This window comes from Scyliorhinus torazame, chromosome 21 (genome assembly GCF_047496885.1).
Source record: "Scyliorhinus torazame isolate Kashiwa2021f chromosome 21, sScyTor2.1, whole genome shotgun sequence".
NCBI lineage: Eukaryota > Metazoa > Chordata > Chondrichthyes > Carcharhiniformes > Scyliorhinidae > Scyliorhinus > Scyliorhinus torazame.
Window position 1 is genome coordinate 110277265 of NC_092727.1, and position 15013 is coordinate 110292277.

At 47.6% G+C, this 15013-nt stretch overlaps 1 protein-coding gene across 7 annotated transcripts in view; it reads left to right on the forward strand.

Annotated features, from left to right (window-relative positions):
* The window catches only part of mpp3a (MAGUK p55 scaffold protein 3a), a 166514-nt gene that overhangs the window by 93874 nt on the left and 57627 nt on the right, over window positions 1-15013 (forward strand). For all 7 annotated transcript variants that reach the window (XM_072487236.1, XM_072487238.1, XM_072487241.1 and 4 more), the window contains 3 exons: window positions 1101-1182; window positions 7330-7415; window positions 10945-11019. In XM_072487236.1, the coding sequence (XP_072343337.1) occupies window positions 1101-1182; window positions 7330-7415; window positions 10945-11019 (243 nt within the window). The remainder of the gene's footprint in view (window positions 1-1100; window positions 1183-7329; window positions 7416-10944; window positions 11020-15013) is intronic.

The window sequence follows — 15013 nt, forward strand, 5'->3', positions numbered from 1 at the left end:
ATGTGCTGAGTGCATAGACTGGTTCGGACAGGCATAGGTCTTTAGTTTAATCTAACATCGTGTTAACCCACAGTGAAAGTATGTTCAACAGTTTCTAACTTAATAAAATTGTGTTGTACTATTTTTAAGTGTTGGTGGCCTGAATGAAATTAAATGAAAATCGCTGATTGTCACAAGTAGGCTTCAATGAAGTTACTGTGAAAAGCCCCTAGTCACCACATTCCGGCGCCTGTTCGGGGAGGCTGGTACGGGAATTGAACCGTGCTGCTGGCCTGCCTTGGTGTGTTCCCCGGATCCAGAGCACCCATCACAGTCCTATCATTCTTTAGCTTAATAATCAAATGAATTTACCCAGAAGCACTAAAAGCCTTTTGTACTTGTCAGGTTGTGATTAAAACACAACATGATTAATTGATTGAAAGAAATATGGGTGACAGATTCATAATAAAATTGAAATGCCAGGACAAACATTAATCCTCAGAATTGCAGCCATTCGTTTACTTGGTACTCTTGCCTTTGAATCGCTCAAGGTTCAAGGCCCACTACAGGGCTGGAGCGCAAAGATACAGGCTGACACTCCATTGCTCGACTGAGAGAGTGCTACAGTGTCAGAACTATCGGGAAGCATTTACCGACCAACTCACCGCGTGCTTATCAGAGGTAGAGGCGGCCCGCCAGTGGAATTTTCCGATCCCGTCGTTGTCAACGGGATTTCCCGTTGACTGCACCCCTCGTCGCCTGGAAACCTAAGCACATCGGTGGGGCGGGAATATCCCGCCGGTGAATTCTGCCCGTCATCTTTCAGAAGAGATGTTAAAACTGAAACCATGTCTGCCTGGTCAGGTGGATGTGGGAAATTCCACGGCATGGTTTCAAAGAAGGTTAAGGCAGTTATGCTGAGTATCCTGGTCAATATTTATCTCTGAATCAACAACCCAAGAAACATATTATCTGATCATTATCGTACTGCTGTTTGTGGACAAATTAGCTTCCAACAAGAACTACACTTCAAAAGTACTTTGTTAACCCAAAAGCACTTTGAGAGATGCAGTGGTTATGAAAAGCGCTCTATGAAAGCAAGTTATCTTTTTTCACAACAGGGAGCGACAATTAGGATGGATGAACAAACTGGCGCCGTTGTTGTTGCACGGATCATGCGAGGTGGGGCCGCAGACCGGAGTGGTAAGTGTCCCTTATGCTGTTGTGGTGGCCGCTATTCCCCTTGGGAAAGCATGTTTGTTACAGAAACAAAGAAAAATACAGTAAAGAATGAGGCCATTCGGCCCATTTGGCCTCTGCCAGGTCTTTGAAAGAGCTATCCAATTCGTTCCACTTGATTTTCCCGTAGCCTTGTAAATCTTTCCATTAAAATATTTATCCAGATCAATAAATTCTAATCTACCCGCTTTGTCACGTTGGACAGTGCGGCTCTGTGATATTTTAACAGAAGATCTTGATTTTCTTTTTCCCATCAATCGTTGCATGAGCTCGCCAGCAACTGCATAATTTTTCCACTGTTGTTAGAGTAGATCCTTGGTATAACTGCAGGGGATGGAAGAAGTTCCTTTGACAGCCACATCACCATCTCTCCATGTGCTTCTGCTACTTGAGGCTTTATGCCAGAAGCGACAGGAGACATAGAATATGTCCACTCTCTTGAGGTCACTCCAGTCACACAAAAGTGAAGGGAAATGGGGCAGCACAGTGGCGCAGTGGGTTAGCCCTGCTGCCTCACGGCGCCGAATTCCCAGGTTCGATCCCAGCTCTAGGTTACTGCCCGTGTGGAGTTTGCACATTCTCCCCGTGTTTGTGTGGATTTCGCCCCCACAACCCAAAGATGTGCAGGGTAGGTGGATTGACCACACTAAATTGCCCCTTAATTGGAAGAAATTAATTGGGTACTCTAAATTTATTTTTAAAAAGTGAAGGGAAATGGTCATCCAAAGTGTTCACATCGCAGAAACATTGAAACTGAGTGTAATGTGAGAGTACCTTTAAGAAATGGGGGTTTATAAAATAGCTGTAGTGGATGTACCTTTAAGAAATGGGTGTTTATCAGTGATGTCAGAGTGTGGGTGGAGCTGGGCTGTCTGTCTGCTTTTACTTTCACTTTCGGCTTGCAGCTAGAGGGTGTGTTTAGTTTTGTTTTAGTTTTGGAGAAGCTGCAATCACAGCAAGATGTGTATGAATCTCTGCAAGCTTATGAATGTTCATTTGGTGATTTCAAAGTGGTAACTGTTCTCAGAAGTGAAGTTAAACCTGATGTCTTTCTGTAAAAAGTGTTCTTTTTGTCTCATGGACGTTGCAAGGAAAGATTAAAAGTTACGTATAGAGTACTGTATTCTTTGGGGGGTTTATTGGTATTGATAGTTGTCTTCAGATGTTTACTGTGGGTTAACAAAGTGTTACCTGGTTTCATAAATAAACATTGGGTGCAATTCTCTGAGTCCCGCGCCTGGCCAGAGAATCGGCGCAACCGCACCATGATGCCCCGACGCCGGCACGCGATTCTCCGAGGCGCGTTTGGCGCGGCGCCGGCCACTGGCCGCTGGAAACGGCGAGGGCGCCGATTTTCCAGCTCAGATGGGCCGAGCGGCCGTGCCGATGCGACAGAGTCCCACCAGCGCTGTTCACCCCTGGTCGCTGCCGGCGGGAACTCTGCGGGAACGGTCGGGGAGGGGGTGGTGGCCTGTGGGGGGAGGGAGGGGGCTCCTTCGCCGGGGATGGGGCCTCTGATGGGGTCTGGCCCATGATTGGGGCCCACCAATCGGCGGGCCAGCCACTCCCCCCCGGGCCTACTTTCTGGCGCGGCCGGCCCCTGAACACTGACCCCATGTTGGGTCGGGACCGGCGCGCGTAAGACGTCCCCCGCGCATGCGCGGGTTGGCGCGGCACGCATTTGGCGCCGCGTAAGGAACCTGGAGCGGTGTGAACCGCTGTGGGGGCCAGAATCCGTCGTACCCGGGTCCGGTTCGCGCCGTCGTGTTCATGACGGCGCAAACACTTGGGCTCAATATTGGAGAATCGCCTCCATTGTTTTAATTTAAAAGTGCTGTAGATTTCTGTTGCACCACACAGTGGGCCGTGTACTCCCCACACCACAATCTATTCAAAGTTGTGGGTCAGGTGAACTCCATGATACACTTTGGAGTTCTCTAAACCCTGGCCCATAACACTAAGTGTATTTATTTCATGGAGTAGAGTTTCACGGAGGGAAATTTCTGAATTTAAAGAGCTACATTGGCAGACCTACAATATTTAACATCCCCGATCTGGATAATTGCCCTGGTTCAGTGACAGGCAAAATTATCCCATGTTGCATTGGAATGGGAATCTGTCATAGTGAAAAATTCTAACACCTTTTTGATAACCTTTGCTTTTAGACTAGTCGGTGGAGGAAAGAGAGCGGGCAAAATATTTCGTGCCCCTCCCAGGTGTATTTTCAGTGGGGGGGGGGCATGTTAAATAGGTTGGGTAGCTCACCCACCACCTGCCCATCCCGAAGCACACCCCCATAAAACGCTAGGTGGAGTGGCGTCAAAATTTCCAGACCGCCTGCTATATTTAAGGTTATTAACAAACCTATTGACCTGAATAATACATTACCATGCCAAAACATGGTTGGCATGGGCAATCAGGCAGGAACAGGCAGGCCATTTTAAAAGGCCTCCTTGAGAAATGAGGAAAGGTGGGGGGCACAACATTTGGGCAGAGAGGGGTGGTCTGAACGCATCAGAGCCCCCGCCCCTTTCCTTACACGCCACCTACTCAACAGAATGTAACCAACCCCAACCCTACCTCCCCCTCCCTGGTCTCTGGTCTACCTCCCATCCTGAAGTCACATAATCTTCCTTGGGCCTTCGCCCTGCACTGCCGGCAGTGCTCACCCCTCAGCTCTTGATGTTGCTGGGGCTGATGGAGCTGCCAGCCTATCCGACCGATCGGCAGCTCCCGAAAGTCGAGGCTTCCTCACAAGTTAGGAAGTCCAACTCTCTACCAATGTAGCTCCTGGCTGCAGCACGTTGTGAATCAGTTTCTGGCAGACTTAACATCTGTGTGTGTGTGGGGGGGGGGCAATGGGTTGGGGGTGGGGTGAGCAATCTGCAGCCCATGTAAAATGCAGCCCAATGTCTCCCATGTCTCACTTGCCAGAATTTCATTCCTTTCATTCCTAATCCCGAAAGATGTGCTTGTTAGGTGAATTAGACATTCTGAATTCTCCCTCAGTGTACCCAAACAGGCGCCGGAGTGTGGCGACGAGGGAATTTTCACAGTAACTTCATTGCAGTGTTAATATGAGCCTATCTGTGACACTAATAAAGATTATTATTATTATTATTATTAATCACTTCTTTTGACAGGACGGGGAGGGTGTACATTTGCCTGAATGGGATTCCCACTGGGATCCCGCCTGCCCCGACTCAGTTGTAATTTCATGATGGGGCGGGCAGGACCTCAGATGGGAAGCCTATCCATGCCCCTATTAAGGCACTTAAGTGGGCCCTTAAAGGCCTTTTCCCGCTCAGCCCCACTTTTTGGGCACTCGATGTCTGAGGGTGGGAAGGAGAGGGTCCCCGATTGGAAAGTCCCATTCCGGAACATAGAACTTCCCATTTTTGGGGGTGGTTCATGTTTCACACATGCTCAGTTTACAGAAGCAACTGGTCATATGCCATCAATTATATCGAGGTTTGGTAGCCCCAGGAGTCTCAATCCCAGTGTGTGCAGAATAGATATTGGGCGGGATTCCCCGTCCTGTTGCCCCAGTTTTCTGGTGCGGAGCTGCCCCGCCAGCAGCGGGATTCTCCGCCAGCTGACCAATGGGATTTCCCCTTTTGGGCAGCACCACGCCGTCGGAGAGTCCCCAGGCGTGCGTGCACTGCCGGCACACGGAGAATCCTGACAGCGGAGAATCCAGTCCATGGTAAGGACAGGTCTGATCTTTGTGGAGATAATGGGCTAGATTCTCTGTTCTGGAGACTAAGGCCCCACGTCAGCATGAAAATGGTGGCGTCTTATGCCAGGAAAACTGGTGCAAAACAGTCACTGATTCCCTGTTCCGGGGGGGGGGGGGGGGGGGGGGGGGCGGCTAGCAGCCAGGCAGCGTAGAGCTCCCAGCTCTAGCTGCCGATATGGCCCGGAGCATTGCCGGGTCCGTGGCCTCACATATGCACGGCGGTGGCCTGCAGCAGCCGGGCCGTGCTTCATGGCAGATGCCACTTGTGGACTCGGCCCGTGAAATAGTTCCTGCCTTCGGCTGGCTCGCGCGCCCCAGACCGCCCCACCACAGTGCCCCCGGCCCCAAATATGTCCCCCCCCTGCCCGCGAATCGGCCCTCCCCCGACTGTGGTGGCGCTGGACTGTGTCCGCAGCCGCCACGCTGAGTTCCCGACGGGTGAGACCACAAGAGACCCACGCCGTCGGGAACTCGGCCGGTTGGGGATGTTCAGAGTTCAGAGGCTGTGGATATGGCGTGCGACATATTCAGAGAGCATCCCGAAAGCAGCGCCATCCCAGATTTCAGTGACATCGGGGATTCTTTGCCCCATCGCCAAACGAGATTTTGGCGTCGGGGATCTGAGAATCCAGCCCAACGTATCACTTTGTATATAGCCCTGGGACACCTCTGGGGGAAATCAGGTATCCTTTGGTGGAGATCAGATACCCTTTAGTTTAATCAAAATCAGGCATGAGTGAGCATAAAAAGTGCATAAATTCATTACTGTCAAGCTCAATGGAATTATAAACAGCCCTGTCAAAATCAAATTTCAAAACTGTCGCAAGCATCTGTCAAGAGGGCCAGTCAAAAGTGTTAAGAAGAATGGTTGCAAGCACTTGTCAAAGGGTGCTATCACATTGTCAAAGCACTTAAAAGTCCTGCCCTTTAAATCTTTGGGACAAAAGGTCTGGAGTATTAAAAAAAAATGTTTGTTATTTCAATATCAGTTGACATAACGTGTGGGCTTCCAGAACTGGATTAGTGTTGTATGACAGAATTCACAGCCATCCTTTAGCACAGTAGGGTGTCTGCCATTTCACAGATTGATTGGCAGCCATAAGTGATTGTATACTCTTTGATATGCAACTATGAATTCCAATGCGTAAATTAAATGTGTGCTGTTATACGGCAGCACACCTTATGGAGTTGAAGGAATGTGTAGTTGAAGGAATGTAAATGTAGTAAATGACTGTTAATGAATGAGCATGTTTTTTTCAAGACAATTAAGTCTGCAACAGACACTTCAAACTCATCTCTGCATGGATCCTGAGTTCTGCCCATGGTGGATACTGGGTGAGTTGGCATGGTAGGTGTAAGGGCCTATAGTAGGTTACCTGCCATTTCACAGTTTGATTGGCAGCTACAACTGGTTATATACACTGTGAAGGTGTAAGGTGGGGGAAGGTTGGCATGAGTTGGCACTGAGTTGGCATAATGCATAAAAAGGACCATGGGGCTTGGTACAGAGGGATAGATTGGCATGGAGGATATGAGGTGCTATATAGGTGGGAATTCTCCTGACTCTATGCACCCAAGCCATGGACAGAAATCCAGGGCTTAATTTCGTTTTGCAATGCAGCATTTATCTATGCTTGGTTATAAGAACTTATTTTTTGGATAAATAATTAACGTTTGGAAAGACATATGAGGTGACAGTGTGATATCTGAGAGAATATTGATTATTGGGCACAGGGCTAAAGAGCTGGCTTTTAAAGCAGACCAAGGCAGGCCAGCAGCACGGTTCAATTCCCGTACCAGCCTCCCTGAACAGGCGCCGGAATGTGGCGACTAGGGGCTTTTCACAGTAACTTCATTTGAAGCCTACTTGTGACAATAAGCGACTTTCAATATTTCAAGTTCCTCCATGTTTCTTGTATCTTCTCTGAGGTGCTCACAATTGCAGAGGTATAGTTCCTTGGGGTTGGGCCAATCTATAAAACTATATTCAGGCAGTCATTCTTCTTTCCGAGGCCAGAGAGTCAGCGCTATTAAGTTGTCTGACTCTGGAGAGTTTCACAGTTGGGCGTAGCATTATCCTCACTTGATAGCTATATACTAACAACCACACCAGCAACCATTTGACAGTAAGCGAGAATGGAAACCCTAACTGGTATTCTCCACACTCGTCCAAGGTCAATTGGAGTACCCACAAGTGATACCCAAATGGGGACAACTAACTCAGCAAAGGCTGAGGATTGAACTTAAAACCTTCTAACTTGTGTTGTTTGGTTACTTTTTCCGTCAACGTCTAAGCTATTAGTGGTGCCCACTTCCTCCAACTAAGCATTCCTGTATTAAGATGTACATTAATTTTGTTCTTGTTTCTGCAGGTTTAGTTCATGTTGGAGATGAACTAAGAGAGGTCAATGAAATCGCAGTTGAGCACAAGACACCTGAAGAGATCAGTCAGATTCTGGTATATAATGTATCTTTGTAAACAAACTCTGCGATAAGGTCTTAGCTTTGCATTTGCTATTTTTTTCTTTCGAGTAAGCATTAAAGCATTTTTGTGTTAGCTTATCTAAATTCCTTCATTTATTAAATACAGAACCAAGAAAAGTCTAGGGATGGGATTTTCTGGGCCCTTCCCTCCGATGGGAACATCCGGTCCCACAGAAGGTGACACCCCACCCCCACCCTGCATCGGCCACGGCAGATTCCCGGTGGCGGAACGGGCCAGCCATGTAAAATGCCATAGAAAATGGCAAGAGCGAAAAATCATGCCACCAGCCGTCTCTGCCAGTGGAAAACACGCCATGGTGGGTGGGGGGCCGGGGGACGGAGGGGTGGTACGGGATCCCATTCTAGGTTTGTGTTCCAATTGCTGACATGAATATATGATTACTATGAAGTATTTTCTCCTGTCTAATAGCTACTTAGCTAGAGATTCAGCCCTCAGGGGTGAAATTCACCGGAAACGGCGCGATGTCCGCCGACTGGCGCCCAAAACGGCGCAAATCAGTCGGGCATCGCGCCGCCCCAAAGGTGCGGAATGCTCCACATCTTTGGGGGCCGAGCCCCAACCTTAAGGGGCTAGGCCGGCACCGGACGAATTTCCGCCCCGCCAGCTGGCGGAAAAGGCCTTTGGTGCCCCGCCAGCTGGCAGGGAAATGACATCTCCGGGCGGCGCATGCGCGGCAGCGTTAGCGGCCGCTGACGGCATTCCCGCACATGTGCAGTGGAGGGAGTCTCTTCCGCCTCCACCATGGTGGAGATCGTGGCGAAGGCGGAAGGGAAAGAGTGCCCCCATGGCACAGGCCCGCCCGCGGATCGGTGCGCCCCGATCACGGGCCAGGCCACCGTGGGGGCACCCCCCGGGGCCAGATCGCACCGCGCCCCCCCAGGACCCCGGAGCCCGCCCGCGCCGCCTTGTCCCACCGGTAAGGTAGGTGGTTTAATCTACGCCGGCATGACAGGCATTTTAGCGGCGGGACTTCGGCCCATCCGGGCCGGAGAATCGCGGGGGATGGCCCGCCAACCGGCGCGCCGCGATTCCCGCCCCTGCAGAATATCCGGTGGTGGAGAATTCGGCAACTGGCGGGGGCGGGATTCACGCCAGCCACCGGCAAATCTCCGACCCGGCGGAGGGTCGGAGAATCTCGCCCCAGATACTTTTTTTTTTACTGACAGTCATGCATGTATCGATTGATATTTATTGTCACATGTACCGGAGTACAGTGAAAAGTATTTTTCTGTGACCAAGGGAAGTACGTACATAGTAGACAAAAAGAATAAGCGACAGAGTACAATGACAACTGGTACATCAACAAATAGTGATTAGTCACAGTGCGGAACAAGGGCCAAGCAAAGCAAATATATGAGTAAGAGCAGCACAGGGTGGCATGAATAGTGTTCTTACAGGGAACAGATCAGTCCGAGGGAGAGTCGTTGAGGAGTCTAGTAGCTGTGGGTTTGTTCCTATGTCTGGATGTGCGGGTCTTCAGACTTCTGTATCTTCTGCCTGATGGAAGGGTCTGGAAGAGGGCAAAGCCTGGGTGTGAGGGGCCTCTGACAATGCTGTCTGCCTTCCTGAGACAGCGATAGGTGTAGGCAGAATCAATGTGAGGGTGGCAAGCTTATGTGATGCGTTGGGCTCAGTTCACCACACTCTGCAGTTTCTTGCGATCTTGGGCCGAGCAGTTGCCGTACTTCGTTAGCCATTAGCTAGGGACTCACTGAAGAAGCACTAAATCTTTCCTATTTGGAGTAACAGCCAAGAAAAATAGTCACTTTACCAGATTATGAAGAACTGCTATTAATGAATTGAGACTCTGCATCTGGAGGACACCATTAGTACTGTTTTTATCTTCTTTGCACTGTAGAGCAAAACAATTGCACAATAATCAGACAGAAGAATTATAAAACACAAGTAGGATGCCTTAACATGCAAATCTGATATTAAAAGATTTCAAAGGGCAGTACGGTAGCACAGTGGTTAGCACAGTTGCTTCACAGCTCCAGGGTCCCAGGTTCAATTCCCGACTTGGGTCACTGCGTGGAGTCTGCACGTTCTCCCCATGTCTGCGTGGGTTTCCTCCAGGTGCTCCGGTTTCCTCCCACAGTCCAACGATGTGCACGTTAGGTGGATTGGCTATGCTAAATTGCCCTTGGTGTCCAAAAAAGGTTAGTTGGGGTTACGGGGATAGGGTGGAGGTGTGGGGATAGGGTGGAGGTGGGTGCTTGGGTGGGGTGCTCTTTCCGGGGGCCGGTGCAGACTCGATGGGCTGGGTGGCCTCCTTCTGCACTGTAAATTCTATGATTTTATGAAAGCTCAATGAAGTATCAGAATTGAATATACAAATTGATATGATAGATTATTTATTTGTGACATTAAAAATGATCGTAACAATGAATGCTTAAATTCCATGTTGTGAATTCCTTTCTCCACCAAATTGACAGTACCATTAATACATTTTTATGTGCTGATATCTTTTCCTGAAATTGCAAGGAAAATAATTTGGCGTTGATGAAATAACTGATGACAATGTCATGTCATTAATTTGCATTCTATAAGGGTAGATGGTTGCAGAATTGTAGAATCATAGGATGGTTACAATATAGGAGGAGACCATTCTGCCCGTCATGTCCATGCCAGTTCTCTGCAAGAGCATTTCATCTGATCCCACTCTCCTGTCTTTTCCCTGGAGCCCTGAATGTGAACAATTTCTTCTTCTACTCTGTCTGGACCCCTTATGATTTTGAACATCTCTGTCAAATCTCCTCTTGACCTTAATTCTCTCCTCCAAGGGGAACAGTCCCAGCTTCTCCAATCCATCCATGTAACTGAAGCTCCTCGTCCCTGGGAGTATTCGATGAAATATTTTCTGCACCTTCTCTCATGACTTCACATCAGCACACATATGGGTCAATGAGATTTCCCGTTGTGTGCAGCACTTGTCCATTCTTTCCCCCTGCCCCCTGCCTTTGGGAAATCATCCCTTGGAGGTTGCTGTTGGCGGGATTGGAAGATCACATCAATGGGAACGGCCCAAAAATTCCGTCCAGTAGATAGTTCATTACTGTAAAGGAGTATGTTGTCTTATTTCAAACCACACCATGAAAGAGAACCTGGAATCTTTTGTAGAACCTGCTGCTAAATTTTGAATGTGACTGTGGTGATTCTCCACTTAAGGGCAACACAGCAGAGTAAGGGTCACATGACCTGGGTGACCAACCGGGCAATCAGCCCGTGGATGAGAAAGGCTCCTAGGCAGCGACATTTTGGGAGCTAGCTATAGCCATGAGGCTGCTGTACAATTCTTATTAATAAATATCTTAGTGTTCACTCTGAAGAATGTGGAAGTGCATCTTCAGAGTGACCTAATTTTAACCCCATATAGGCCAGACGTTTATTGAAGCTGCGAGCTCCAGCTATGAATGAAGGAAAATGAAACATTCCCACTGGTACAGTAATGGTTTGACATTTTTACCTGTTATCTATGCAGGCCCAGTGCCAGGGTTCAATAACCTTAAAGCTCATTCCAGGAATTAAAGAAGAGGATCAGCTTAATGAAGGCAAGGTGAGGAGAGTCAGTGATTCATGCACTTGCTGAAGTTGGAGTAACAGATGCTGTGTTTCATTAACCTGATAGGTAATGCTGCCCTGTTAATAGCTTGACCAAAGTTTTTGAAAAGGGTTATTTGAATGGTGAACTGTCACAAACACTCACACGCATTCGACTTGGATCGGTGAATAATTGACTATTTGTCCATTAACAAAAGGGATGGAAAAGTAAAAAGATGACCTCATGGTGCTTTTCTAGACAAGAAAGGGAATTAAAATGTTGACCCGGATACATTGTGCACCATGAGGAAAGATAATTCAAATACCAAGGACAGAGTGCAGTATCAGAAACAATGGCACCAATAGGTCAATAAACGTGGAATAAATTACCAGGAAAGGCCAAAGTGGGTTATTTTTGTGGTGAAGAAATGTGTTTCTGGAGAGGTGAGACTTGAGGGATATGTTGAGAAGGAGAGCAATTAGGGTTTAAATTATCAAAAGTGGGTTGGTCTGTTGGGCCTAATGAGTATTTCCTAAAAAAAAAAGTTCTTATGTTCTCAGAATAATTGGCGCCTTTCAGAAAATGTCACTAAGCTCGGGTGAAGAACTTGGCCCAACCACTGACTTTACTCATGGAATCCTATTCTTATCAATCTCCCACCTGTGCCACTGAGGTATTCCAGCTGACCTCGAAGGTTGATATCTCATTCATCCCTTTCCATCAGAGATATTACTACATCTCGGTTTCACTCTGCCTATTGTGCTTCAAAGATTCCTCACATCTCGCCTCGCCTTCTGATGACTCCAAAACACCCAAGTGCAACTTGATTGCTACTCATATGACATTAAATTCCTGTGTTAAAGCTGACAAATGCATCTTTAGAAAGTGAAAATCCAATAGTTGTCTTTCTGTCTCTTCAGCAATTGTTCATTCTACCACCCACTGAAGATGTATTTTAGAATTCTGATGAATTTCCTTTCCATGCATTTTCCACTCTGATGGTGCAGTTGCTTGATTTTCCAACGTTTTGAACTTTTGGGACCTCACTGTTTTGCTGCCAGGAATTCCTGACCATAACTCTGACTGACATCAAGTTTTATCTCCACTCATCTGTTGAAACCTTTGCTTTCTGGACTACAGTAAGATTGCAGCTCCTAATTGCATCTATCTTTGCCTCAAAAATGCTGCTTCTAATTTTACTCCTGTTCTTCACCATCTCTTCAGTCCCTTACTGCCAGATCTATCTTTCTTAGATTATCTGTACTGTGGTTGGCCGCTCATTGTGGGATTTTTATTTCAATTAACTCAGAAGTACCTTCACTCATTTTCTTGCTTAGATCCGAAGACACTAAGACTTAGGAGCTGAAGTAGATCATTCGGCCCATCGAGTAATGGCTGATCTGATATAATCATCAACTCCACTTTCCCGCCTTATCCCCGTAACCCTTGATTCCCTTACAGATTAGAAATCTGTCTATCTCAGCCTTGAACATACTGTAGCCATCGAGGATGGCCACTTACAACAAGAAACATGGGCGTTCGCAAAGCCTAAAGGGAAATATGGACAATGTAAGATTCAGGCAGGCACAGAGCCTGAATGAATATTTGTGAGCAGAGAATCCAGACAGCATCAAAGCCCCTAACCGATTAGCATTTAATGGCCCCTCTCCGTTAGACAAAGGATTGATACTCAGGTAACCGATACAAGCCCAGACATTTCAGCGCCACTCCCTTTACTCACAAAGCATAAACAACAAGGTCAATGACCGCTTAGGACACGCCCAGCCATCAAGGCACCCGCCCTTTTATTGGCTCAGATCGAAGGCAGTGACCCAATTAATTGGGTCCAAGCCTAAGGAACGCCCAAAAGAGCATAAAACCCCCCAAGGATAAAGAGAGACACTGCCATGTGTTCGATCTCTTTTGGACCTGGCGCTCCGGCAACATCCATCTCCAACTGCAGCACCACCAGAAGCAAGTTCAAGTTCAACGCTCGCTACCAGACGGATGATCCTAGCCGAACCGCAGTTACTTCTCCAGATCCAGCCGATCCAGATTTGAACAAAGGCCACTGTTCATCTGACCTAAGCCAGGTGCCTGAAGTTAAGTACAGGTTGTCATAGTTGTTAGGCGTAGTTTAGCTCGTAGTGTTTATGTTGCATGTGTAAGTTAATCTTGTGTGTAAATAAAGCACCTTTGCTCTTGAACTAACTAATTGGTTGTTTGGCTCTTTGATCGATACCCGGTTGAACCTTGTGGCAGTACCATTTGATACCTGACGACTCTGAGAGCATATCATATTCATATCCATATAAAAGAAGGGCAACCTTATTGACTGCCATATTTAAGCAAGTAAAGATAGCAACATTTATTGGCGACCTCTGACGGGACTTGACCCAGAAGTGACTGTGTCACTCCGAGAGAACCCACAAAACGTTTGAATTAGAAATCCAATTGAGAAAGTAAAATAAACCACAAGTGGCAGACCAGTATTGATCAAACCTCCAAGATTCGGAAGTGTGTAGTAATTTGCATGCCTACTAACAAGGGATAAAAGGTAAACTCGATAGATTTTGTTGCGTGAAACTTTCGGGAGTTGTGTGAACCGGAAAATAGCTTAAGCCATACCCGCTGTTTGCATCACCGCTTTATTCCCCCCTGTCCCAAATCCACGGTAGAGATACTGAGAGTATACTAGAGATGGCAATGAAGGCAATGGAAAGCCTTATGTATCCACAGGAACCCGAGGTCGCAGTGACCGATAGAGCAGAACAGTGTCCCATATGGGAAGAGGAAATTAGGAAGTACCTAAAGGGGAAAGGATGGCCCCTATGGTCTGAGTTTTGTGCCAAAGAAGAGACAGGTCCTGGTAGGACAAACCTGGTGGGATAACCTGACCGAGATCCAGAAAAAGAATTTAGGCAGAGTTCATAAGCCGATGGCAATTGGGTCCTGTTTGGCACAATTGTGAGGTACAGAGGAGGTCGTGAGGACGCTCCGCAGAGAAAGAGAAGAGGAATGAGGGATGCGAATGCGAAAAAGTAAATGAGCAACTCCGAGAGCAGCTAGCAGCAAAGGACAAGGAGATGGCTGATGTCAAACGGGTACACCAATCTTGTCTCGCTCACCTAAGTAGCTTTCAGTCACAATATGATAAGGCCTACCAAGACACGCAACGCGCGGTCTCGGTAAGAGACGAAACAGAACACCGAGTACAACAATTGAAAAAGCAATGTGAGGACTTAAAGGCAGCCCTACGAGCACGCCACAGTTCCACCATGGAACAAAGGCAGAGTTCGGTAGATCATGCCAAATGCAGGCAACAAATTGTAAAATTGCAATCACTGCTCTCAGTTCAGAATGGGTTCAAAGATACCTTTGGACCAAATTTAGATCAGGAAGATGGCCCCGATTGGCAGAAACTTAATGAAGCGGATATGTAAACGAAACAGAAATTCAGAATAGAGCCCCCCAGGCCCCAAAAAGGAAAGCACCCGCACCACCGAATGCACAGGCAGCACCCAACCCTATGAATCCAGTCACCATGCAGTGCCGAGTACTGACAGAAGACCAACCCGATTTTGTGTACACCACCCCACTAACCATCACCCAGTTAAGGGATGCCCGTGATAAAATAGAAACTTTTCACCCCACATCAGACCCACATCATTTCTTTGAGCGAGTTAGACAACAGACCGTCATGTACGGTCGGGACGAGCAGGAAGAAGTGAAACTCATTGTAATGAGCCTTGACCCGTCTGTTAGCTCAGCCCTTCCCGACCCACAAAATGTAGGAGGAGGTAGCCTCCAGGATATGAAGACAGCCAGCCTAGATGCAATTGGCTATAATAGAGGAGATCTCGTAGAAGGACTCAACCGATGTAGACAGAAAAAAAGAGAGCATCCAACAGCGTTTGCTGGACGCCTCTGGATACACTTCACAGCAGTACAAAGAACAAAGAAATGTACAGCACAGGAACAGGCCCTTCGGCCCTCCAAGCCCGTGCCG